The 26639-nt window shown below is 38.5% G+C and overlaps 3 protein-coding genes across 7 annotated transcripts in view; 1 reads left to right on the top strand and 2 right to left on the bottom strand.

Annotated features, from left to right (window-relative positions):
* LOC306896181 (uncharacterized protein) overlaps positions 1 to 8655 on the top strand; it is a 38320-nt gene extending 29665 nt beyond the window's left edge. Inside the window, exons 1-10 of one of the 3 annotated variants that reach the window (XM_079459927.1) lie at positions 1742 to 1929; positions 2430 to 2702; positions 4204 to 4545; positions 4932 to 5204; positions 5285 to 5308; positions 5443 to 5547; positions 6559 to 6589; positions 6750 to 6799; positions 6909 to 6943; positions 7270 to 8655. In XM_079459927.1, coding sequence (XP_079316053.1) covers positions 1872 to 1929; positions 2430 to 2702; positions 4204 to 4545; positions 4932 to 5204; positions 5285 to 5308; positions 5443 to 5547; positions 6559 to 6589; positions 6750 to 6799; positions 6909 to 6943; positions 7270 to 7350 — 1272 coding nt within the window. In that variant the 5' untranslated portion in view covers positions 1742 to 1871 and the 3' untranslated portion in view covers positions 7351 to 8655. Of the gene's footprint in view, positions 1 to 1741; positions 1930 to 2429; positions 2703 to 4203; positions 4546 to 4931; positions 5205 to 5284; positions 5309 to 5442; positions 5548 to 6558; positions 6590 to 6749; positions 6800 to 6908; positions 6944 to 7269 lie in introns of those variants that run through there. The other 2 variants (XM_079459928.1, XM_079459926.1) reach the window with 2 other exon arrangements.
* On the bottom strand, positions 7645 to 15514 carry misp3 (MISP family member 3). The gene is made up of 4 exons (XM_079459924.1): positions 15308 to 15514; positions 12027 to 14008; positions 10121 to 10194; positions 7645 to 9103 (listed from the first exon to the last, which is right to left on the bottom strand). Exons 2-4 carry the CDS (start codon positions 13990 to 13992, stop codon positions 9014 to 9016), a joined length of 2130 nt encoding a protein of 709 aa, XP_079316050.1. The 5' UTR covers positions 13993 to 14008; positions 15308 to 15514; the 3' UTR covers positions 7645 to 9013.
* A 1334-nt stretch (positions 15515 to 16848) lies between these two features.
* palm3 (paralemmin 3) overlaps positions 16849 to 26639 on the bottom strand; it is a 30984-nt gene continuing 21193 nt past the window's right edge. For all 3 annotated transcript variants that reach the window (XM_079460600.1, XM_079460599.1, XM_079460601.1), the window contains exons 3-8: positions 25502 to 25582; positions 23216 to 23334; positions 21795 to 21900; positions 20117 to 20150; positions 19767 to 19826; positions 16849 to 18827 (exon numbers count right to left, since the gene is read on the bottom strand). In XM_079460600.1, the coding sequence (XP_079316726.1) occupies positions 17899 to 18827; positions 19767 to 19826; positions 20117 to 20150; positions 21795 to 21900; positions 23216 to 23334; positions 25502 to 25582 (1329 nt within the window). In that variant the 3' untranslated portion in view covers positions 16849 to 17898. The remainder of the gene's footprint in view (positions 18828 to 19766; positions 19827 to 20116; positions 20151 to 21794; positions 21901 to 23215; positions 23335 to 25501; positions 25583 to 26639) is intronic.

Here is a 26639-nt window from a genome sequence, read left to right on the forward strand (position 1 = left end):
TGTTTCTCCAGTGTTCATTTTCTGCAAAGAAATACAAATATAAATAATATTTGCATTTAAAATTGGGAAGAAACATTGGAAGTAGTTTACAGAATGAATCAAAAGTGATCGTATTACCTTATTCAATTCAGAAAGCCTGAAAATAATTTTGAAATGGTTTCTTTATTTTTTACGTGTCTGTACATCCGCACCCATTTTATCCATATACTATATGCATTGGGTATATATACTTGGGTAAAAACACAGATGAAGGCATATCAGGGCATATAGCTTTGATCACTGAATCATCTCATTGGATAGTTGACAAGTTTAACACTGAATCTGGAATATATGTAGCAGTGACTTCCTTCTTGAAGAATAATGCAGTCGGAGTTATAATACCACGTATCTTTTTTCTTCCAAGCGGTAGACTGGGAGTGAACGGGGGGCAATTTTTTGAAGCTCCAAAAAGTGCATTCATCGATCAAACTGCTCGACGCGGCTCTGTGCTCTTAACAGAGGTCTTTTGAAGCGAATCGATGCGTTTGTTTAATAAATGCATAATTTCCTGGTATTTGTTGTTTTGATACATGAGCTATTTTGGTCTGTGTAGTGAGGTAGGCGGGACGAGAGCCGGGATTCGAGGCTGTGCGGCACCGGTCTCGCATCTCTCACGGAGGAGCTCAGGAAGTATAGGAGAGGAGCGACACGAGTGTATGACGAGAGAGGACCGGGCCCGGACATGTGTTAAGTTTTGTTTATGTTTTATGGCCGGCATTTCTACCGTGAGGTGGCTGCCGGTCTTTTACTTCAGTGTTTGTTTGTTGTAAGTTTGATGAAATGTTCGCCGGTTCTCCTCCTTCCTTCCCTTTTATGGAACTGTGTTACAGTCTGCTATGATATTTACATCAGCAAGATACTACAGAAATCGGATGGGGCATTTTCAGTCTTTTAGTTCCTTAAGTGTAGTTTCATACTGAATATGAATAAGTTTTTTATAGAATATGAATACGAATAAGTAGTTTCATAGTCAGTCATCAACATTAATAAAACAGAATGTTGACACTTCTCTTTGCACGGGGATCTGTCCATTAGGTCATTGAACCACAAACCACAAGATCACTCAGGTAGGAGGTAAACATAGAACAATAAGACCAGCATTGCATGTCATTATAACAAAATAATAATTCAAGTACGAAAATAAAACTTTTCAAGAATCATTTCATTCACGATACACAGTACATACCGTATGTATACAAAAGTCTTTTTTCAGGTGGTCACAAGATCTGTCTTTATCGTCTATGTGTGTAATAACTCACAAAAAGCTTATTGAGAAAGACGAAACAACAAAGTGACTCAATAATATACAACGTTTGTCTTTTCCTACAACTACTGACCGAACAATCAAATGACCAGAGTTCCTCTCAGCTGCAAACAACACATGATGGCGTGTTTAATTCCAAACAAACATATGCAACACCACGTGTTATGAATCCCAAATATCAAACACTTGAGGCTATTAATAGTTTTTGGTCCACTGGTGAGGATGAGACCCCCTCATGGTGCGCGTGGTAAACAGCTCAGCTGACCTCTGACCTGTATCACAGAACACATTTCAGGTTGTTTGGATGGAGATGGAGGTGAAGTGTGTATCTGTGCTTCCTGTCATTGTTTGATACTCTCGAGCGGGGCGTGCTTTAAAAATGTCATGAAAGGATGTGGCTTTCTTAAACACATAAAACATACGTTGGTGCTCTTCTGCGGGGTTAAGGAAGTTTGCGCAAGTGTACGGGAGGAAAGCCACAACCAGTGCTAGTTTTATATAGAGACCCATTTACACAGATATACACACACAACTGTGAGCGTTTGGATTATCTGAGGTCAGCAGAAGAATGTCATTTTGCAGGTTTCTCCTCACAGTCTTCATCATTCTTGGGCAGGAGGTTTGTGGTAAGTACCACAATTATGTTTGACTGTCACATTTGATATTAATTCTTCTTTTGACTGCAAATATACATGTAAACATGAAATCTAGTGAGCATATACATATTTATTCTCATGGATACATTTTCTTTCAAAGTAAAATTTGAAAAGTAATGTGTCTGAATCACCGCACTCTTTTAATGAGACATTTCTGAGAGTTTTTCTCACCTGATGCCTCGCTCGGGCCTTGCCTTTATTTAGATATTTAGTTTTAAGTGTAGTGTTTAAGTGTTTTTTTTATCGGTCAATCTGCTGTTGCAATAATCTGTTTCCAACATGCAACAACATGTCACTGTTCCAATATGACAGACAATATACAACAGTCCACACATAACAGGCGCTTATGAGGCATCTATATAAATATCGCTATGATATACCCAACTGAATTGTATTTAATATTGACTGTAGAGTTTATAACATAAATGATGTACACCGTAGTAATATATGCTGTTCTACCAATCCTGCAGACGCTAAAGAGCCATCCGTCCCAGAAGCCCCGACCCTGACATCATCAGTGAGGGGTTCATCAGTGGAGCTGTTGTGTAAGGCTCCTCTGGGCTCTGGAGGTGTTCAATTTAAACTCTTCAGAGTACACCAGGAGATTGATAAGAAAACATACTCCAGAAAACAGCAAGAGGCGCCTTTTGTGCTGAAGGGAGAAGAGTCAAAGAAACCGAATCTGTACTGTTGTCAGTATGATAACAGCATGTACAGTTCTTATATCAGTCCAGAGGTGAAATGTAAGTTAAACTCTTTGTGTTTATTTATTTGTATTATTTGTGAAACAGCTTTCTTGAACAGGATTCTGATTGGTCAAGTTTGCTGTAAAATATTCAGAAAACAAAGTGGATGTAAAATAGTGTCAGTGCAACACTGTGCAATTGAACTCATGTTTCCCACATAAAACACATAATCGAACTCCGGAGAGCTTTGGAATAGTGAAGTATCACACTCATAGCGTTGTAGTGAACGATGTGTGCTTGTTAGACAGAAGGATATAATATATTTAAGAGTAAGCAGCTGTGTTGTGACGGGAAATGTTTTGAGGTCATTGAGGTGTGACGGTTAAAGAATCAGGGTAAATGATGAAACCGTCTTAAACACCCAAACCAAACTCAACTCCACCCTGCAGCGCTTCTTTCCTCAGCTTAAATCTGTCTGTATCTCAGTTTTAAAACACGAGGCCTATAAACAAACAGTCTTAAAAATAAAGGTGCTTAAACGGTTCTTCACAGCAATGCCATGAAAGAACCAGATTTGATTCCACCAAGAAGCATTCATTGGAAGGTTCCTAAAAGAACCATCTCTTTCATACCTTTTTGTGAAACAGAAAGCTTCTTCAGATGTTAAAGGATCTTATATGGCATCGAAGAACCATGTATCTCTACTAGTCTTATGTTTATATATTTATCTTGTATATTATATCACATTTTGTGGGCGCATTATAAATTGGAATGGATTTTAATTGTCTGTCAATGTCATTCATCAGGTGGAAAAATATCAATGTTGTTCGTCTCTAAACTTCAGCATTTAATGTTCTTTTACATGCATACAAATACACATACTGTGTATATTTTAGAGATGCGCCGATATATCTGCCAATAATCGGTGTAGGTTGATTAAAGTTTTTTTTTCACTATCGGCATATCCCAATATATCCTGTCAATCAAAAGGAGGACGGGAAAATGCAATGAATCTTTGCTCTGTACATTTAAAAAAAAAAATGTAATATTCATTATGTGAATGAATAATATTGAAAGTTAAGACAAATTATTTTAATCTTCAAAATCAGCAACGGCAGATATCACTCGGACTAACTGCCAACTATATTTAAATTTTGTATCGGTGCATCCCTAATGTACTTATATGTGCACTAAAAGTGAAGACATTTACATTAAGTCATTTAGCAGACGCTTTTATCCAAAGCGACTTATAAAGAGATCAGGGAGCAGTAAGCGATATGTCATAAAAGAACAATAATACAATAGGTGCTAATACAAGAAAGAGAGAGGGTTAGTGTACATTTTCTTTTCATATGCATCATCAATATGACTTCTGAATAATAATTATCAAGCGCAATATTCACTTGAAAGTGTTCAGTTAGTATACTATATAGGGCGTGCCGGCTAAAACTCGCCAAATATAACTTTTCCTGCAAAATGTAAATGTAACGATTTATACCAACATGTGTGCAATCGGCGTAATCTACATGCAAACATTAATCCAGTAATTTTTTTACAGCCATAGTCTCCGTAAACCCCCCGTCACCCCCTGAGCTGAAGGTGCACCCCTCCAACGACTACATTGTGACTGGGCAGACACTTGCGTTCAACTGTCAGACCCCACCTTCTTCTCTAAATCAGCGCCCTGACGCTTTCTTATTGATCCGGAAATCTAGAGGAACCCCGAGCTCCATGCTCGCTTCACCCAAACTGGTGTCTCGCTCTCAACAGCCTTCGTTCAGTGTGGAAGCAATGGGACGGGAAGACAGCGGAGAGTACGCCTGCCTATACCAGCTCACATTGCCAAAGACGGGACGGGTGAACTCTACAGCCAGTCGGCCCGTCCACATTACTGTCATAGGTAAGATCAGATCAGACCTAAAGGATTTGATATTTAAAAAGATTGGAGCTTTCACCTAAAAATAGTGGTGCTATTGATCCATTGAGGGTTAGAGATGACCTTTTTTGACATTGGCCTGCAAACAACCCCACATTTTGGGAACGTCCAAATCAGCAAATGCATAGAGACACCATAGCAACCACTCACAACACCCCAACATCATACCAGCGTAAATAAACCTAATTTACATTTATTCAAAAGAACTCCTCAGGGTTCCTGAGTCAGCGAAACACTCAAGACTATCTGTTGCTAACTATTTTTTTAAACGTTTACTGCTTTTATAAGTGTGTTGAAATTATTGTTACGCGGTTCTAATGTTTCGACATCACTGTGCTTTTCTCCAAAAGATCTTCCCGTTCCCACTCTGTCTTTATCCCATCACGTCCTGAAGTGTGTGGGTTCACCCTCATATCCACAAGCTTCATTCGCTTTATTCCGTGTGGGTTCCTCATCACCCGAGGCCACCCGGCAGTTTTCCTTGACCCAACACCATGCACAATTTCCCATAACCAACCGCTATGATCACGACACACCGTATCAGTGTCAGTACAACGTACAGATGGGTAACTCTCACCTGCACTCCAAAAAGAGCAACACAGTAAATCTCCCATGCAATAAAGGTGTGTACTCATATTGAATGCATTTTGATATCACATAAATAAAAAAAAAGTAGATTCAGACACATTGCTTTATTTTTCAGGACGCTGCGCATCGCCCTCTGCAGGTAACGTTGGGATTTAAGTTTTGTGATCTTGTGATTTTGTTTGCCACCACATTAATGAAAGAAGTGAACTATGCAATAATGATGTAGAAGGGCATGTTCACAGATAATGTTTGCTCATATCTGTTGGTCTAAAGGAAACCCAGGAAGTTCTGATCTGGCTCTGATCATCGGCTCTGTTTCTGCTGGTGTGCTCTTCCTTATGGTGGTGTCGCTCTTGAGTTTTGCCATACACACACGCCGTGAGGATTTCATTTCTTAGTTGCCTTCAAATTTTCTAGATTAAAATTAAAAGCCTGTTCACATCAAGAACCATAACAAACTAAATCAATGGATGATAACTTGTTTATTCAAAGCTCACGCGCTGCAGTTTCACATTTTTTATTAAATACTGTATTATCTGTATTTTGTCTTGTTTTGTTATAGGTTGTTTGCAATCACGTGGTTTTGAAGACACGCAAAGTGCACGGAGTGATTTTCTCCATTGCAAAAAGACAAACTATGTTTAGAGACCTAAACAACGACCAGCAAAGCCAACATTTCTGTTAACTCTTACTTGTAATAAACACTAGCTTCTGTTGAAAGGATTAGTCCATAATAAACGGATAAAATTAATAATCTTGCGTTAAGCGTTTCTTCCCCATAGAAGTCCATTAGCTAACAGCTTATCGTACCAAAACAACTATTTAGTTTATCACTAACATCAAACATAAACATGATAACAGAAAGTTTTATGTTCTCAGTTTGTTGCTGCCTTGAGCCATGTTATGTGGCTTCTTTATAATGAACTTTAATGAGTAAAAAGCTTAATGAATAATTAGCGCACCTGGTGGTTGTTTGGGTACATTAAACCTTGTTATGAGTTTTAAAAAGTTATCCAGCTCGGCTCCTCCCGACCGCAGATTCAGGTTTACAACCACTTTTATCAGTCAATACTCACATGTTCCCCTTCATGAACATCAGCTTTTGCTACACAGTAAAAACACCTTGTTGTCAAGGCATTATGAGTTTGTGATAGTGAATTCCTATGGAGAAAATCACTTGCTGCCCTCCATTTGCACTTCGCGCAGTGCTGTGACGTCATGTGCAAACAACCTATCGTCTAAAGTTAAATGAGTAGTGATTATAGTGTGAACAGGTCTTATGTTGGTGTCTGATTAACAAAATAACATTAAAAACATCTGTAGTTTCTCAATTTTCAGTGTAATCTCCATTAACATCAATTGTGTTCATCTCTTCCTGTTTTTTTGTAGTCAAGACACTGGCGTTGAAAAGAAGAAAAAGGTAATAATGGCGACAGTAAAAACTCATCTCACCGGTATTCGTAACTATTGTACGAGTTGGCCAATTGGTATAAATTCGTAATGTTTGCTAAGTTATTAAAAAATAAATAAATGGAAATTTTTCAAGACACAATATATGATAAAACTAATTCTGTCCGCAGAGAGCAAGATCATTTTTGGCAGCAGCTTCACTCCGGAAATCATGTTGTTGGTGAGTCACTGTCATCACTTTCTCATTGTGTATACGTCTGTATTGTATCTTTAACATATATCCCTACGTCACCTTATTTTCTGATGTTTTTTTATGTTTTCTTCATCAGATCTGCCACTGCAGCGTGTTGACTGCGAATTTGAAGTATGATACATCATTTCTAACTTTCAATTGTGATATATTTACTGCTTAAATTCAGCACACATCCACAGAGCATTTGAACAAGTTAACAGTAATACTGACTTCCTTTTCCAAAAGAACTCAAACAGAAATCCATCATTTGAAAACTGGTAACTGAAGTAGGCATGTTTGAGGAAGTTTAAAGACTTGCGTGCTAGTCTTGTTAAACTAAACAGATACATCTCTTCACACAATACAGCGTTTGGCAACATCCTCCTGTTGCATTATATCCACTGTGTTGTTATTTTCACATCTTAACATTTTATTTTTGTTTGTGTAACCCGCTACAGGACTTCAGAAGAAAACCCTCGTTGTCAGAGCCCATCTACGACATCCCCATGTCAACCTTTACTAAACCCCCACTTTACTGAGAATCTGTGGAATTACATGTTCCCTGTTTATTTAAAAGTTGTGCTTTGTATATTTATAAAAGAATGAATGAGAACATGTCTGCTGGGGTTTTGGAATATGAATTTGTGTGGAGCGTCAGCAGGTGTGTTTCAGGAAAGCGCCGGTTGTCAAATCTTTTGTAAATCCTTAGAATCGCCTGAAAGGCAAAAAAGAAAGTGTGCGTGTACCAGCTAAAGACTCAAACCTTTTTCAGTTCCTCTGAACTCCGAATCCAACCCTCTTACAGTAAGAATATCAAACGAATTAATCTTTTTAAGACTCCTTTATACGTTGTTTTGGTTCACAAACATCTCCATCTTACAGCCTTTCATTTCATTTCTTTTGAAAATTGATTATCAAACCATAAACCATTTACAGCTCTCTGACTTCTTAGCTTTATTGCACCTTAAAGGGACGGTTCACCCTAAAATAAAAATTCCTCATCTCTTATTCAACCTCATGTTGTTCAAAACTCTTTTTTTCTATGTAACCCAAAAGAAGATATTTTGAGAAATGTCCCTGCGGTTTAATGTCCGTACAATGAATGGCTGCCGGTGTTTCTTCAGAGGAACACAACCACGGGTTGAACCAACACACCATTTTTGTTCGCACATCACTAAAAATAGTTTTGCCTTCCTAAGCAACTCACCCACCATGACTTTTTTTTATTTATTGGGTTCAAAGGGCAACGTCTCTCCATTGGTTTCAATGAACGTCTATGTTTGCAAATGAGCATCGGCATGAATGAAGACCTGAATGAATTATTCACAGGTGACTCTTGGCTCAGTTAAGCACGGTGTGACCTCACTCGTGACTAATCTCGCTCGGGCACGTTTTCTTTGTACCTTTCAAACAGTACTATCATCACCATGGCACCTCATTTGAATGCCCACCGGCGTGAGCACGGTAGCCGTGCATTCACAGACACGAGAATGCTGTGATGTCACTAAACAAGCAAAATAATTTTCACGTGGAAACTGAACTGTACCCTCTTTATTTGTTAAACCTTGAATTCAATGCCATGCACATGTCTTAAATAAACATTACAACCTATTGTGGATGCAGTTTCAGAAGCCTCACACAATGGCTTTGAGTAAATGAGCGAGCAGGTAGTGGGTTGGTTTCTTCTCAGCAACATTCAATCGGTCAAAGAAAGTTTCACAAATGCGTTTAAAACAATCGGAAATAACAAATAAATGATTTGAGACATTATACTGTATGTATATATTTGCCACTGCTGCCTTGGCTTTTCTAAAGAGTAATAAACTATCTACCTGATGTTCTTTACACTGTTCTTTTATCATTATTTGACACCCGTTTTCAGTCTCTATGAGATGAGTGGTTATGGTTATTAGAAATAAATGTTTATAATCATGATGCATCGTAAGCTTTTCTTCCCCGCGCCAAACCAACCAGCAGCAACACTACGTGTACGATGATTATTGAAGTGTTTCAGGTGATTTCACAGACATTTCGGGAGTCTTGGGTTGTATACTGTATTTCACTTTTCCCCTTTGTCTTTTTGAGGCGCTTTGAATCCACGGCTGCCTTTCCTCCTTCTAAAGTTTAGAAGATCAATGAGATTTCTGTGATAGTTGATCGTGTGTTCACTGGTAGAATGAATATGTTGTGATGCTCGTCGTCTCAGTTGCTCTCCTCCACGTGTCCGTTCACTATCCCTGACTCCCAGCGGTCCAGTAACGGGTTTCGCTGTCGTGGGGTCCTTGATACTTTCTGTGACACGAAATGAAACACAAAGATGGGTTTGAGAATGTGTTGTTGGAGACATAAACAGACATACAAGTGCATGTGCATGTTTGGGAAAATCCTGCAGTAGTGGGTTCTTTTGTCATAATACATTCTGCGAAAATATAACCCTGATATTTTATCAGATAAGCAAAATAATCAAATGTAGGGTTTATAAAATCATTCATTTGAGTATTCCTAAATCTCTCTTAAGTACTCTTTCTCAAAATCATAAAGCACTAAACACACATGGACTATTTTCATCATTTCATATCTTTATGATTTCTTTGAAGCTCTTAATCTCACAAACCCACTGGAGTTGTTTGAATGTGTTATTTGTAGCTTTAACATTTTAATATCATGAGGGCATTTTAATATCATGAGGGCATTTTAATAGAAAATCTTTTGTTTGTGTTCAACTGAAGAAAGGACACATCATTCGTATACATCAGAGATGTCATCATCTTACTCCAATTAAATGAGATGAGGTGAAATAAAAGGCCACTATCTTAAGATAAAGCCATTTTGGTTTGGATTGTGTTGTTGTGTTTCCGTCACGCTTGATTCTAACAGACTGAATCAGGGGTTATAATGATAATCCAGTCGTCATGTTATATTCTTGTACATTATCTTGCTTCTCTCTGATCATTTCATGGGTGCAGATGTCGCTTGTTAAATGTCTCTGGTTGTTTGCACAGGGAGGGTTCTTGAAACATTGATACTCTTTCAATACCCATTAAAAGTGTGACATTCTGTATCCAAAGCGATTGTCAGTAATCTCTCTTCTACTGTGGTTTCCCTGGAGAGGTGCGTTTTGCTCATTGTGTGATTCAAGCCAATGATACCAACGGATCTTATAGAGAGAGCTTAATATCTCCCCAGTTAAGTCTTTTAATGTCAGGCTTGTAGAAATCTTCAACACCAGTTTAGTAAAGAGATATGACACATTTGGTGTTAAGGTAAGCACATGTCAAAAACAGACAGGAGAAGTATGAAGTCCTCTACCTCTGACTGTTGCTTGTCTTCATCAGTTTGGGGTGGTGGCCACATTAACTCCAGTTTTCCAGCGGACTGTCGTACTAAAGAGAAAGAGAGTGGTGCATTTATTAACGTTATTTTAGCCATTTAAGAACAACAATATAAGTAAACATGATTTATCCTTTATGACAAACACTGTACGCATAAAGTACCATAAAAACTATTATTATAACTTCTGTTAAACAACAGTTATGTAAAAAATGACATGGAAATAGACAATATACAACAGCTATATATAGTATATATATTTACACACGCACATCGAAATTATACACAATATCTTTTTTCTGAATTTACTATTTCCAGGTATGCGTTTAGGTAAAAGGATCATTTTTGTTTCATTCTGTGAACTGCTAACAATATTTCTCCTTTATTAAAAATAAACCATATTTTTCTATTTGCATTAATTTGCAGCAAATGAAAACCGGAGAATCAGGTCAAAATAAGAGAAACGATGCTCAGTATTTCTTTAAAACAACCTGCAAAGAAAACAAGTTCACCATTTGTCTTATCATGCTGTCGGTCTTTCACATTGCTGTAGGATGATTCTTTTTCACTCCTGAGGTTTGATTTTGTTGCAATTAAAAAGATGATGGTAAAAGTCTAATACATCTTTAATTTTCGTTTATCTTATTGTGGTCAATTGTGGTCACAAAAATACAAATATAGGGAGGTTTGTGACCAACGTGCCTCTTCATGCCAAATGAACAGTTGATGATATTCCAATATGTGTAGAATTAACATAATATTAATTGTGGTTTTTAAATATCATTATTATTGTACATTGGAGTAATTTCCACGTTACTATATTACAGCTTTACAGTTTTAAAAGTATCTTTAGAAAATGTAATATTAACATTTGATTAAGTATTCAAGAAAACCTCTCTGTAACCTTTTCCATTCAAGTCATTGGGCCACTTCTGAGAAAATAGAGATGGAAGTACTAATGAATTTGAGTGAAAAAGTGAATTTCTCTATCACTTCCCCTCTCAGTTTAGTTCTCTATCTCTATGTCCATAATTGGATGTCAGTGTGGATCCCTGGACCATTTCCCTATATGAAAACTAGCAATAGACAGAGCTGTTGAGCAAGACTTGATGACTCACAGAGAAAAAGATCAATACAGCAAGTCACCATTTGACTGTTTGACATATTGACATATATTTCAAAAGACATTCAAATAAAATGCAGAACACAGCACTCAGCTGCCCTATCAGACTCCATCGCGCCACATAAGCATGTCAGAACGAAGAAACATGTCTGTTTGTTCATTAGCTGCCATGGAAACGCACAAATCCTGCATTCAAATAAGTTCATTACACAACTGGCCATTGCAGAACAGGACAGAGCAACATCACACGTGTCATGTCAAACGTGTATGAGAAGATATTTTGAAGCATGTCGGCGATCAAAAGGTACAATTTGTTTGGCCTGATGATTTTAATGGGAAAGGATACAGAAAGATTTCATGAATACTAAATCAAATGAGTCCACCCTATGGATGTGCAGTAATGGAGTTTTCATTTAAAGAAACGTCAGATTTGAGTTGTGTTATGGCATTTTTAATTTGGTCTTGGCTGTTTTGCTACGTTTAAGTACTTTGGTCAGCCTAGTGGCTGTTGTAAATGTTCTACATACATACAATCGAAATTGAAAACAACACTGACTTCCATTGTATGAACCCAAAACCACAGAGACATTTCTCAAACTATCGTTCCACTGAGGAAAGAGTCTCATACAGGTTATAAACAACATGGTTTGGGTGAACTTTCCTCCATCTTGCTGTCATCCATCATAAACCAGATTTGTATACACAACATTAAAGGCGTGACTCTTGATTCTTTTATCACACGTGGGTTCTCCAGTGACTCACCTGATGCCGGGGTGATGGACGCCTCTGACTGACAGGCTGTTAGATGCAGATTTGTCTCTTTAGCTGAGGTGCTATGAATGTCATCGCTGGGGGATGTTGTTTCCTCTTCAGCTCTACTTTCAGTTTTTTCTCCTTCTCTCATCCCTGGATCTACGTCCATTCCTTTCCTCTCTGCTTCTGGTTCCACGGCTGTTTCTCCATAAAGACTGTTCCTCTGCATCTGGAGCTCTCGTTCCCTCTCCTTCGCCTCTTTGATGTCCTGTTCCACCTGAGGAAGCATAGCCAAGGATCGAAGCTTGAAGAAAGGATTCTCTTTCACCAAACTTAAGTCATCTTTTTCCTCGAAACTTTGGCGTGGGGACGTCCCTAGAGAGGAAGACGCCTTCTCGTCCGTCTTGGATCCTCCGTCTGTCTTTGAGGTTGTTTCATGAGCTCTTTTTGAGTCCGGTAAGGGTGCGAAAATCGAGGTTGTCTCGATGATTATTACCTGAGCCGTGGTTGCCTCGGTTAGACCCGGTCCTACAGGTGGGTCACTCTTCGACCCTTCAGGTTCGACCGCTGCTGGTGGGTTGGGAGGATTCTGAGAGAACTGCATCAGACGTTGTTTGATATCTACAGAACATTCGAAATCTTGTATTGCGGCAGCTTGTTCTCCAATGGTGGAGTTTGATCTTCCATTCGGATCTTGAAGGGATTCAAAGAGAAGCTTTTTCTCTTGAACCTGTACCTCCGTGCCCCTGTCGTAAAATCCCGGTAGCCGACCCAACTCCACCAGAACCTTCTCCCTCTCCGCCTCGGCGCTAATCTCCATCTGCATCTTCTTTCCCGCAAACTGCCTGTCTTTGTCCAAGCTTGCACTCGGTTTGGAATCCTGGGAGAGGATGGGTTTCCTCGCGGGAATTTCCACAAACTCCATCGCCCTGTCCGGCGTGTCGTCCAGTCCTCGAGCACGCCGCAGGTTCTGTTCTCTCATCATGGCCAAACGGATTTCCCTCTCGATGGGAGTTTCATTCGGAGGAGATTGGGAGAGCAGGGAGTTCGCGGGGCAATCGGACGCATCTGCTGTACTGTTGGGGGAGAAATCTGCGGATACGCCGCTGTCACTCTGGCTCTCATCGACATCCATTTTACCGTCTTTCCTTTCTGTCTTTGTGTCTGAATGGGTCTCTGTTGCTCCCGGCACAACCTCCACTTCTGCTCCACCTGTTTGCTTTCGCTCCTCACCTGTTTCACCACGTTCTCTCCCCTCCTCCCTTTCACTGCCTCTCCTCGCCTCTGTCATTGTCAATGGCTTTTGATCCTCAGTAGAGCTCCCGGCACAGCTCTCACGCACTGGATTGGCTGGCTCACCTGTAACTGTATCTAGGGGCGGAGCATCGTCACACACCTGTTGCTCCACCTCATTCTCATTCAGACTCCACGTCTGGCTTGGCTCAAGCGCCTCCTGCTGGATGTTCTGAGCATCATCACTAAACTCAGCTATAGGATCGCAGTCTACAATTTGCTCTTCGCTGTTGTCTGACACAAACACAGCAGCGTCCTCATGTGAGTCGAGCGGATGCTCAACAGAACGACTTTCTTGTAGTACACCCTCAGCATCCTGCACATGGATTAAAACATCATCACTGGTTTCGGTGTCTGTATTTACCCCCTCCCGACACTCATCACACTCTTTTTGGGTAGCAAGTTCAAGTTCAGGCACTGGAGGCCATTCTTGAGTCTGGTCCTTATTCGACTCATTGTTGACGTCGTCTATATATAGATCAACGGCTCCATCTGCTGGTAAGGAGGAGTGAGCACCGTCGGGTTGAGGAGGTGATTCTACTCCTTCAATCACATTAGTAGGGTCTTGCTTTTCTGGCTCTCCCGGGGTTTCCGTATTTTCTGTAAACTGGAAATCTCTATCATTACTAGTACATTTATCTTGAGATTCAGTACTTTGAGGGGACACGAGGTCTGTTTCCATTTTGCACTTGATTTGTCTGAAAAAAATGACAAAATGTGTTACATGCAATCATCAGATGAAAGAACATTATAAAATCATTTTCTGTACACATATTTCGTACATTCACGGCTGTACTGTATTATTGCATTTGTATTGTTGCGTGTTCCTGAGCTTGTTGTCTTGCACGCACCAATACAATTTTAATTTGCCGTATAAAGGTGAGGGCCCTGGAGGCTTTTCTTTTGTATTTTTATGCTGATTTAGGGCAAACTATAATCAGCTTATGTGTCAATCCCAGAAAAGCTCCTGCAAAATTAAGTCTGTAAATGCCCGCAAACATTTCTCATTTGGGTTTGAAAGCTGACTATTAGTCTCTTTCAGTCACCTTCACAAATTTTTGACCTCTCTGGTGGTCTTAATGGACTTCATCAGGTCATTTATTCTTTAACGCACATGCCTTCAAGTCAAATCGGTGTCTCAAACTCACCTTAAAACTTTTCACCTGGAACAATTGCGAATTGAACTTTATTTGTTTCTTTGCATCGCGCTGCAGGTCGGTTCTCTTTTTAAATGCCATGCAGTATCACTGTCCATAGCTATTCAAAATATACACACCTGCTCATTGATCCATACATTGTTTCCATGTCGGCATGAGATGATTAACGATTTTATTAAACTTAGAAGAACATTAAACAGCACAGAGATGGGAGTAGAGATTTCGTTCACCTTCACAGAAGTCGAGTACATATGTAGAAAGTAACATTTTAACCAGGTCTATTTACTTTCATATTAAAGCACTTTGCTGGGGATTGGATTGGAAATGTTCAGGCTCCGCATTGCATTTGTCGAACCAAACGCAAGGACTTAAAGGTTTGTCATAACCTATAATGCTAATTACATAAGAGATTAATACTGTATAATCAGATAACACTGTGGCCTTGAGTGTGACGTGGACATTCTGATACATATCATAAAATAAATATGATGTTTGTAGAGCTGAAAGTCTCCTAAAAATAAAAATACACTCATTTTATCATTAAAAGTTAAGAAAGGAGATCAAAGACCTGGAAGATACCGTAACATTAATGTCATGGGAGCTTAAGATGAAAAGTAAATATTCAGGATGAATGTGTGTAGAAAACAATAAATCTGGCTTTTCACAGGCAGGGTCACATATTATATATTTGAGCACATATTCATTATTAAAATATATAAATCCAGCAAAACGTTAACATATAATCGGTATAAAATATTACACCTTGTGACTTGGACTCTAGTTTTATGTCTTTTAACATAGCCAATTAAATTCAGAAATGTTTGAGGAAAATGGACTTACCAACTGATGGGATGAAGCAGGTTCTGTATCTGATTTTAAGACGCTTGTGCGGTTCTGCCCTCTCTACCTTTATGTCCTTCCTTCTCTCCTCTAACGCAATGTTATTATATTCTCTCTCTCGCTCGCTCTCTCTCTCTCTCTGTACACACCCCCTGTTCTGCATTCGAGGTTAAAATCTGTGCTCATTTCGGTTCAGCTTTTACCCGTGAATCTCTAAGCTGTTGAATAACCACAGGCCCTGCATCACTAATCCAAACAGCCGTGTCATACGCCATTGACCATATCCAGACAAAACAAACACTGAAACCTTGTCTTTATATTATTTACAAACGTAACTCACAATACTGTCATATAAGTAGAGATACTAAATGCTTAAAGGAACTGTCGTAAAATACAATTAATCATAAAGTGTTGTTGAGTATAAATATTCATAACATAACAACCTTAAATAGCACCTGTTACCATAGTGCCGGCCACAAAAACAGCAGACAGGAAGTGACTTCATAAACTTGAGGTGTGAGTTCAAATCTTTGTTTACCATCAGCATCTAGTTCTGTTTTAGTGTTTTATTTTATATTGAGTGTAAAACAGTCTAAGTGACTGACTAGATGAAGCTTCAGATGACACGCAGCTCATATCTCTGCGAGTAAATTATAAAAGAATCCACATCGGCCTATGTAAATGTGCTGTATGACGTACACGACAAAATAGTTGTCCAGTACCTGTGTCTGTTCACACAAATTTGTTGAAATGCAGTTGTGAGAGTCAATTGTTTGTTCGGTTGTCGTCACACACACAGACGCCGCTTGGATTGTTACTGCGATACGTCAACGAGTCCGCCATATTGGACAGGGCAAGACTGCACTATAAAACACATTAAAGTGAACGCAGCAGTTGTAAAAGCAGTTTACGTTTGAAGAGTTTATTTCATTTATTTGTTATCGCGTTCTTGTAATCTTTGAATTGTTTTATTGTGAATTATTATTACTTATTTTAAACAACCAAACTGTATTTTGATCGATATCACTTGGAATGCACAAAAACGCGTTTTGCGATAAACTCTTAATTTATATTTTGTTCAGCCACTAAGTTCTTCATTGCTCTAAGTTATTGTAAAGCCATGTTTTGGCTAATCTTTCTCGGTTATTTATTGTGAAAACGTAATAACCATTTTTATTTATGGAAAGCCATTAGATGGCGTTATTTTAAATGAAACGTTATGCTATGCAAATGTAAAAAAACAAAACTGAAAAGAATAAACACAAACATAAAAATGTTTTTTTTCAGTATTTCAGGGTGTCCCACAGTTGCTTTAATTTCTTGCAGAATAAGATTATTTTAAATAAAAGGATGGTTTGCTTTTTACCCTCATGTCATTCACTCAAAGTGTATGATTTTCTTGTTTTCTTCTGTAGAACATAAAAGATATTTTGACAAATGTCTACGGTTCTCTTCAAAACATCTGCCAATCCCTTCAATATTTTATCTGTGTGTATACATTTGGTAGGCAAACAATAAGCAGGGTGAGAAATAGATCACCTGTTCACTTTGTTGGGAGTTTATTTAGTCTTTCCGCCTCAAAAGAACATCCCAGATAACATTTTATCACGTTTATTCATTTCTCTTGCAACTTTTCCAAAGTAAACTTTCTTTACAAAATCCATAACCCCTCTGCATTCAACTCATATACAGCATACTGTACAAACAAGGCACTCAGTAAAGTCACTGAGAATTTGCATCAGACTTAAAATTTCCATGTTCAAGAATACGATGGTCCCGGAGTCGACTGAAACCTTGCATAATAGTGATTACATATGTATGAAGCGAATAGCTAAAAAGCATCCACAAAAACAAAGCTAATCTCAAAGTCCTGTTGATAAAACAGAAGTATATTAATTCTTTCATAGAGTCACAGCAGTTGCACAATGTCACTTTCGGCCTCAAAACACTTCTGTCGGGCAGTTATGGGCACCGTAACAATAAAATCACATTGAAACAGCAACAGCAATAAAAATTCTAAAGACGATCATAATAATGCGCATAAAAAATCAAAGTTGACCGTTTCTCTCTGCAAAATATAAGTTCACGTTTTTGATTCATATTCAAGGCACACGAGTGGGTTGTGATACAGTATTACGCTATTGTAGGTAGGTAGGTAATTGTTAGTCACTGTCACGAGTTGGATTCCATGTTGTGAATAAAAACAAAAACGCTTTTAAATAGTAGTGTTAAAACCACCGAGGGCCAACAGCCAACGCATTAGAGTCATTCGCCTTAAAAACACCAGAGGTTTGATCTCGTCTTTTCCTCCAAGTCTATGCGTGGACTGTGTCATTTACACAGGTGAGAATGGTGGGATTCCAATTCTTAGAGAGAATCGCAAGGAAGTCTTTAGATTTTGCACTTTCCTTCGTTTTCTTTGTAACAATTCATAAGAAACAGCGAACTTTAATGAAGAGAAAAGATTTCTACTGCTGCGAGTGTTTGTATAACGTACAGATGAACTTATAGCGACCTCTTCGACCCTCTCTTCTCTGAGTAACCGGTATGAAGGAATAAGAGAGCAGGATGAAAAGAATTGAAGATAAAGTTCACATGACCGAACAGCATTGGCAGGTTTTGCGTTTGGGGGCACCCGCGTCCTCTGCCCGATTCGGGTTTGTGGTGTCCATCTGGGCAGCCGTTTTGGAGGTTAGCAGAGGATCCTGTTCAGCAGGCTGTCTCTCACCTCCCGTCTTCATGGCGGACTCCAGCGTTTCTCCTCCATGCAGTGGAACCTCCTGAAATTCGCCGAGGGAGATGCGTGTGTTTGCCACGGCCTTCACTTCTTTTGGGGGTTGTGATTCTGTGGACTCGGTCTTTGACCGGGTTGAAGGAGATGGTTGTGTTGTGGAACACACAGGAGCCTGGGAAACCTCCGCAGGGGTGTCTAGTGTCTCGGTTTGGTTCTGCGTCTGGAAATCTGGACGCTTTTGACTTTCTCTCTGTTCTTCTACGACTATGATATCGGTAACCACCACCTTATCAGAACTGTCTTCATTTCGGTGGGGTTCAGGTGTTTCGTCTTGCTTCATTTGGACAGCAGCTTCGGGATGGATCTCAGTCTCCTCCCACACACCAATTGGATCCGATTCTTCTTCATTCACGTCAGCCGTTACAGATTCCTGCGTCTCGCCATCATCTTCCTCTACAATTTCCTCCCCTTCATCTGTAATGATCACTCTTTCTGCTCGGATAAGTGCTACAGGATCATAATCCTCATTCATTCCCTGGCCAGGCTCCGCCTCCTCGAAGCCCAAGAAAGTCATAGTGACGCCACCCGCACCAGCACCTTCAGCCGGGTGCAAGCCATTAGTGTGAGGTGCTGCTTCTTCTTCTTCTTCTGAAGTTTTGTGTGACGTTTCTTCTTCCACACATCCGTTAATAACAGCAGCAGTTGTCGATGTCTCTGCTGCTTTAACATCAACATCAATGACCACTTCTGCTTCTGAATAGTGATTCTCAGCGTGCACAGATTCAGCTGCAACCAAAAGAACCTAAAATCAGTTTTAGACATTGAACAGCCACATCTAAAGCTGAAGGCGTCATTCATGCCTCTGTATCATTTATTTGTTTATTTTAAGCACATTAAGGCTCTATAATAAATTCACATTTCGATTCAAACTTTTCACAGCAAATACGCATTAGCACAGTCAGTAGAGACTGTTTAGAAATAAGGAAAAAATAAATAAGAGAATTATTATTGAACTTATGAACAAGTATGGAATACAAGGTTTTCTTGCAATATTTTAAGAACTGCATCGGTGATAATTACCATAAAGTAGAATTGTTTGTAGAATTGTCAGAAGAACAAAAGACTGAAGATATCTATGTTCTCTTTTCTACCCTTTCTAAAAAAGTTTAGGGACTAAAACCTTTTAGTTTGGTTTTAGTTTATTGGCATATGTTGGTTGTTACTAGGATGTGTGAGTTGTTTCTAAGGTGTAACCGTGATGTGGTTGCCAAGGTATCGTGACCCTGCTGAAATCACTAAATTTATATGAATTGTTATTTGGTCTCGGGGACCATGATGGTTTGCACTGGTTTGATCTAGCCTAGCTGGTCTCCCAATCTGCCCAGTTGAATAGCAAGCACTACTGTATAAGGGCCGATTCACATTTTCACGTTTTTCTTTGAGTTTTGCTAAGTAATCATCTCATATATTTGTTCTATAATTTTGTCTTTCTTAAATTTCCTGAAAATCGCATACCATCGATATACCTTTTATTTCTAAATACCAAAGACGTAAGTAAGCGTACCGTATTTCAGCCAGAAAATTATATATATTTTTTATTTAATACAATTATAGATTTGATTGATTGCACCACATAAGCGGTGTTTATACGCCATTGACCATAAATAAAGTGACCAAGAAGAGAGAACAGACGAGCAGAAGAAAGAAACAACTGATATTTTGTACCTTTCTTTTCGTCTTTTCCGTTCTCCAAGATGGGTCCATTAGGGACAGTCTCAGTAACTACTGTGAATGATAAACATTGAAATAAAGTTAATATCAGACGGCTTTATCTCTTGGTTTATAGCTTTGTTGTTTTTACTCTGTTTTCATTACAAATGATTATAGCTCATTTAGATCAAACAATCTTAGCAACTTGACTTCCTGCACACAAATTAAGCCTCAATAGGAAATGAACACAAACACAACAGTCATCAACGATTCTCTTGTGTAAAAAACATTGTAAACCAAGCTAAAGTGAGAGTGCACAGGTGGATTGCTCTGACAAACAGAGTGGACAGGTGGCTCACGCTCACCTGTTTCAGCCGGCTCCGCCTCTTCCTGTTCCTGCTGGATGAACAAAAGAGAAAAAAAATCAACATGGATCCCTGGAGAGAACATGTTATTTGGTTTAGCAGCTCGTATCATCCGCTGGTTAATGTTTTATCAAGGCGTTATGAAGCACGTATTGGCATAATAGCCCAGCTCTGATCTTTTTCTTTGATAAAAAACAGGTTTGTTAACATGCACACTAACTTGATTCTGGTTTGTGTGAAGGTCATAAACAAATGAAAAAAGTACAAATATGAATTTGCGATGTAAAACATTTTGATGTGAAGTACAGTCGCTTTAGATAAATGTGAATGTTGATTTTGCTCCGCGTTTGAGGTCCGGATATAGATCAGCAATTATCTAGTTAGTACTTCGCAGACGCCTTGACTTGTTTCCTGGTCTCACAATGGGAGATTTGTCTAAAGCTTTCATTGCCTATTCAACATTGAGAAAAACATGGGAGCAATGCCAGATTCACATGCACATACGAACCGCCACAAGAGGGAGTAAGAATGACATTACAGTTCTATAGGCAACCTTTAGAAAAATGCACGACACAGTATTTATTTAATCCACAGGAATGAAGGTGTAAAGACAGTTGTGTCAACCTTTATGGGACATGAGGGTTAATTTAATAAATCTGTAATAATTCCGGTCTGTGGGGTTCAGTTGGTCTGACTTCATTTTCATTTCATTTGTCTTAAGGAGGCGGTCACATAAGACCAATATCCAGTTTAAGTGATCGCTAACTACATTTTGTGAAAGAACCTGTTGTTCTACTCATGCCAAAAGAACTCAAATTCTTATTAAAAACTCTCCTATATTTGGTCCGGCCCTGTTAAGGGTCTTTAAGACTTTGTCAGAGCTATGCTTAAACATGATAGATGGACACCACGAATCAAAATCAAGTTTGTGGAAACAAATTATAAAGCGTTTCATCCATCTTAAAAACGTAAACAATCAAAAACAGTCAGGAAGTGACAAATCATATATGAAGCTCTTGTTGCTGGTATAAGTATGGCATATATTGTTGGTTTTAAAATGACATTTTAAATACTTTTTATTGTGAAATGCCCAACACAGAAAGGCACATTGATTTATTATAATGAATAAATCAATATTTTATGTAAATGACTCAAGTGTAAAGTATCCGTATACATCTAGGAAAGAACACAAGGTAGGCTCAACGTCTTTTCTCCTTTAAAAAAAAGTGTTGAACCTAGCCTAGGGTCAATATATAAACTTCTTAATCGAAAACGAATAAAGAATATTTAAGCTCACATTTTACGGAGCCTTAATTGAAAACAATGAAACGCTGTGTCTTTAAGTGCAAAACATATTCATTTGTGTAACTGTAACTCTCCAAAATCGATGCAATATAGAAGTTATTAAACAAATGAATGAAACGTCTTCGCTTTAAATAGAGTCGAAGTGTCGATTCCATCGACTCCAAAAGTGGGAGTCGAGACCCGGAGTCGACTCCAAAAAACCTGGAATCGAACACCCCATACTATATCTAAAATTGGGTATATATTTCCAAATCTTGCCGATACTCAATTTATATCTCAATATATATTTTCTTTGACCCGGTTTAAAAAGTGCTTGATTTAGATCAGCAGAAGTGAACTGAGATTGATCGTCGCTGCCAGATGTGTCGCTCACCTGATGGTGGGGTTGAGCATCTGAGTTTGTTAGATTGAAGCCGTCTTCAATTTGTTCCTTCAGTTTGACTTCTTCCTCTGCCAACCGTTCGGACGTCTCCTGTAATCTAACACACATACAAATGGATATATCATTGTGGAAAGCTCCTATTGACTTTTATTATTTATAAAGCCGAAAACCACAGTGTTTAACTTTATACTATAGATACTTATTGGCATTTTTAACAAGTGAAACAAGACATTGAAGTGGGATGTGTTTCGGGAGCAGGTGTCAATCACCAATTTCTCATCTCTTCAGACAAAATGTACCGTAGTTGCTTTTAATTACACGGCTGTCTGGAATACTCGATTCTGATTGGTCAATGGTACCGTCCAATTGGAACTACTTCACGTCAGTATTATTTGATATCGGTCAGATTATCTGAGTTACATTACCAGTGCTAAATAAATGTTTCATAAAATAAAACGATAACCATCTAAATATATTGTGAATCGCATTATGCGTATTATAATGGTTTAAGATAACTTTGTCAGATCTGTACTTATGTTCTCCAACTGTAAATTGTGTCTATTCACTTTAGGACATTGTAGGTATGCTTTATTTTCCCAAAAAGAATATGAAACATGAATGCTGGCTGCATCATTTTCAGTTTTTTACAATTTTATATCATTCAAAAAGCATTGTCCTATCACAATATTTGGCAAGTTGACATTTCTCTTGAATACGAAGCAGTCCTAAATGATAACTTATTCAATATTTCAATATATTTATGATATATAAACCAATATTTTATGTTCAATTACTTTACGTGTCAAGTATCCATATAATACGGGGGATAATGTACAGTTATCACAGTATAATCCCCTTCACTGAGATCCACGACCACCCTGCCTGCATTTATTATTTTTTATAAACACCAAGTGACTAAACTTTATGTCATCCCTTACATAATGATGTGGGGAGAACAAAGCCGGCCCTCGTGATGTAGATTCACAGGTATAACATCAAACAAACAAGACCACACACACAAACAGCACACATTTTCCCAGGAAATCAAAGCGTGCTTTATTTGCATATAAAACTACACTGTAACAAACACACACGGTGAAAGTCTGTTCCCTGTAGGACTGTAAGCAGCTTATTATGGCCAAACTTCGCTCTGTCTAATTAAAGCCTGCTTCAGAATCTCACAGGCCAACTTATTACAATAATTACCGTCAAATAAAAGCCGATGTGCAGAAGAGGAACATCAAAGGCGCACAGAAATAGAAAGATATTTTGGGGGGATGCGGACCCGTCACCTGCTCGGAGATGCTCTCGCTCAGCCAGAGATTATTGTTATTATCATCGCCAAGTACGGTTTGGATTCAAACTGTGAGCATGTGAGTATAAAGAGAATGAGAAATGAGAAGATGTATTACTTGTTAATGCGTGTCTCAATCTCCTGAGCTTTAGAGCCCCAAAGAGGCGATCGAGGGCTTGTGCTGTCAGGAGATGTGGGGGGTCCTTCCATCAGCCATTGGTCTCGGAGAGATTTCCTCTGTGATGGAAACATGAAGAATAATGAAATAGTTCAAACTAATAAATGTTCCTTCATGACCAACAGGATTTCAAATCCGTGCTTTTATATTTGATCTCATTCAGAAGAGGTTGAGACATCTGCCGAATTAGATATTACAATATTTGTGTCGCGTCATTTCGCAGCAGAAAATCACAGTTTTTCTGTATTGTGTTGTTAGTCACCTACTGCAACGGCCCATGTTAAATTACAAACATTTGCTTTAACTGTATGCAGTTGATCTGAGCCTGCTCTGTGTACAGTCGGGTTTGATATTTTGGTAAGAAGCCAGGATGACATTTATTCAGGACGTCTCTGTCTCTGAGGAAAGGGAAGGGTTTAGTATTCAGGATGCTGCCGAGGATTTTACCTAGAATGATGTTTACACACATTCCACTGGAGATATTAGGGTCAAACTTGGAGTAATTCAAAATCGTTCGACGTTGAGTTGTTTGATAAGCACTACTTGGAGGCATTATAGTCGTGCGTAGGACTTACGCCATAGCTTCTACGGTTATACTTGTACGTCAGTGTTTGCTTGTGTAACAAAGACGAGAGCCAAAGAAGAAGCTGCTGGTTTGAGAAGCTTTAGCAGTGCTAGCGGCAAGCAAACAGTCACTGTTGTTGCAGCTTGAGATGTTAAATACAGAAGAAGAAATCATTTACTTTGATAATTCCTTCGGAAATTAGTCTTTTAACCCGAGGGAGGGGTTTAAACAGACCAATCACAGCGCTTGTGGTCCGCTGTGTGTTGTTATATTTATGGAGAGGTGCGAGTATAACTTGCGCTTTACAGTATGTATTTTTATCAATGTAAATAGTTCTTATAGTCAAATGACGGCCATGTGTCGTTTTTATGTAGTACTCTTTTCAATCATGACTAAAATGATGGCGTATAGGTTTGGTGTCGTTTCTCATCTTTAAGAGTTTCTTATTTGGCATTTAAAGCACGTGAAATAAATGAATTGCATTTTTATTTATGTGCTTTCACGGTGTTTGGTAAGAACAGACCTGTATACTGTTTATCCATTTTTATTCAATTTTCTGATGATCTATAAACGTAACCCATTTAAATAATTGAGCTTTTCTTTAGTTTTAAATGTAAAAGTCTAACATTCCCCCTGTGCGTTATGTACTTTTCCTCAGCAACAGTAAGCATATCTGAAATCAGGACACCTGGGTTGTGTCTTATCTCTTAAGCCGTCATAAAACAAGGCTAATCAAACCATTCTTTTTTTCATCTCTATCTTTGGTATCTTTGAAACTTTGCCAGTTACTTACATACGTATCTTTACATGGGTTGAAGTCCATAAAAACCACCAAATCATACCCAACTGCTCAAATTAAAAATCATCATCACACATGTTTCAACACGGATTCTTTTTTATCTATTTGCTCAATAACTGTTTTGTGATCCCAAAAAACGTACAAGGTTCAGCTTTAATATTTATTTGGTTCATATTATATCAATCATGCACTAATTATAACTGTTAATGTTGTCACCATTTCTGTCACAACCATTCATTTTGCTCATAATATAAACTGAATCTGACGTTAATGTACTTTAGGAGAGGGCAGTATAGTTAAGTATAGATGTAAACACAGATCCAGAGGCTTTTCTTTCCTTTTACAAATAAAGTCTGAATGTTCATTTAATGTTTTAATTCAGTTGGAAATGTTCTGCTGGATATAATAAGTTCCGACACTTCTGTAGTGCAAGAAAAATCTGTGTTGATAGCTAGAGTGTGAAAAACAGTGTTTATTTTCCACCCAGCCCACAACTGTTATCAAAAAACATGTGCAAACATTTGCTGTATATATGCACATGTACAAAATGTGTATTGGAAGCGACTGTAGGAACACAAAGGAATAGGAAGAGGGAAGGCCAATCTGGAAATATTGTGGAAACAATGGAGAGAAAGACCCCAGACGCACGCACACACACAGAGGTCATTCTCAAGAAGGGTGTGTTTCAATACGCTGAATATTGAACTATAATCTGTGTGGTGTTCTGCATGATGCTCTGGTGTGTGTGTGCTTGCACACATTTGTGAAATTCCACCCTGTGACGCAGACTTTTTGGCACAAAAGTGACTTGACGTGTCTGACAAGGTCACAGGTCACGCAGGTCTGTGTGTGCACGTCACACCTTTAGCTGCTGAAGTCTCAGTCTCTCGTCCTCCATCTCTCTCTTGGCACGCTCCTGTTCCTCCTGTAGACGGCGTTTCTCCTGAAAGAAAAGTTAACAACTTATAAGAACATGATGTGTCCAAGCTAAGATGTCCCTTCCTGTTCCGACAGCGTTCTGATGATAGTTATGCTGCAGTTGGCTCAGAGATATTGGGTGGTTTTGTTGGGTCATTTCTGTAACAACCCAGCCGGTCGGGTTGAAAATGAGATGTGTGAGCGGATTTATTTTCACGCCTCAGACACGGTTTCGGTTTCTGGTAATAACAGACTCGATTTTAGACATTTAAACAAATACGTAATGAAACGTGTACATAACAATACATAAATATAATTTATCATATGACACATGAAATTAACATTGTGTATTTATTTTCACAATTAAAGTCAATAGGAAAAGTGCGACCCCTGCAGGTCATCAGCTAAGATATAAAGACCAATGAATCCTTCATCGTATTGCAGTGTACTTTTACTTTTGTCCTCATGACCGTACATCATTTTTGACAATACAGTTTTAACTATAAATAATTGTTGTAATAATAATAATAATAATAATACTGTATATGTGTGAATATTTACAAAAGAGAATGTATTTTTTAGACATCATTCAGTATCAGGAGAAGCAATGAAAGACCTTCATGTTCTGCAGCTTGGGGATTAAACCAGTTCCTCTCAAGTCTTTGTTATTGTGGGACGCATGATGCTGGAGGAAGACCGTCTTTAACAAGCGGTTGATATGTGTTGTTTATTTACATTTGGGAGTATGCTAAGCTCGGTGATGCTGCTGTTTGGTAGTTTATAACTGTATATGCTAGACTAGCCTCTGTTTATTTATTTAATTCTTGTAAATTGACACTTAATCGCTCGTAACGTTATGATAAAAGTACATTATTTCCAATACGATTGGTTTTGTTTGCAGTTGATTTATTAAAGAATTATGAATGTTTTATAATAGCTATTTAGTACAATACATTCTAACAATATATTGGGTAAAAAATAACCCAACAGTGGGTCGGTGCTATTGTAACCCAGCATTGGGTCATTTGTTGGGTCAATTCTAACCCAACTGTTTTTAGTAAATATACAAAAACGACGAGTAT

This window comes from Barbatula barbatula (assembly GCF_947034865.1).
Source record: "Barbatula barbatula genome assembly, chromosome: 7".
Taxonomy (NCBI): Eukaryota; Metazoa; Chordata; class Actinopteri; order Cypriniformes; family Nemacheilidae; genus Barbatula; species Barbatula barbatula.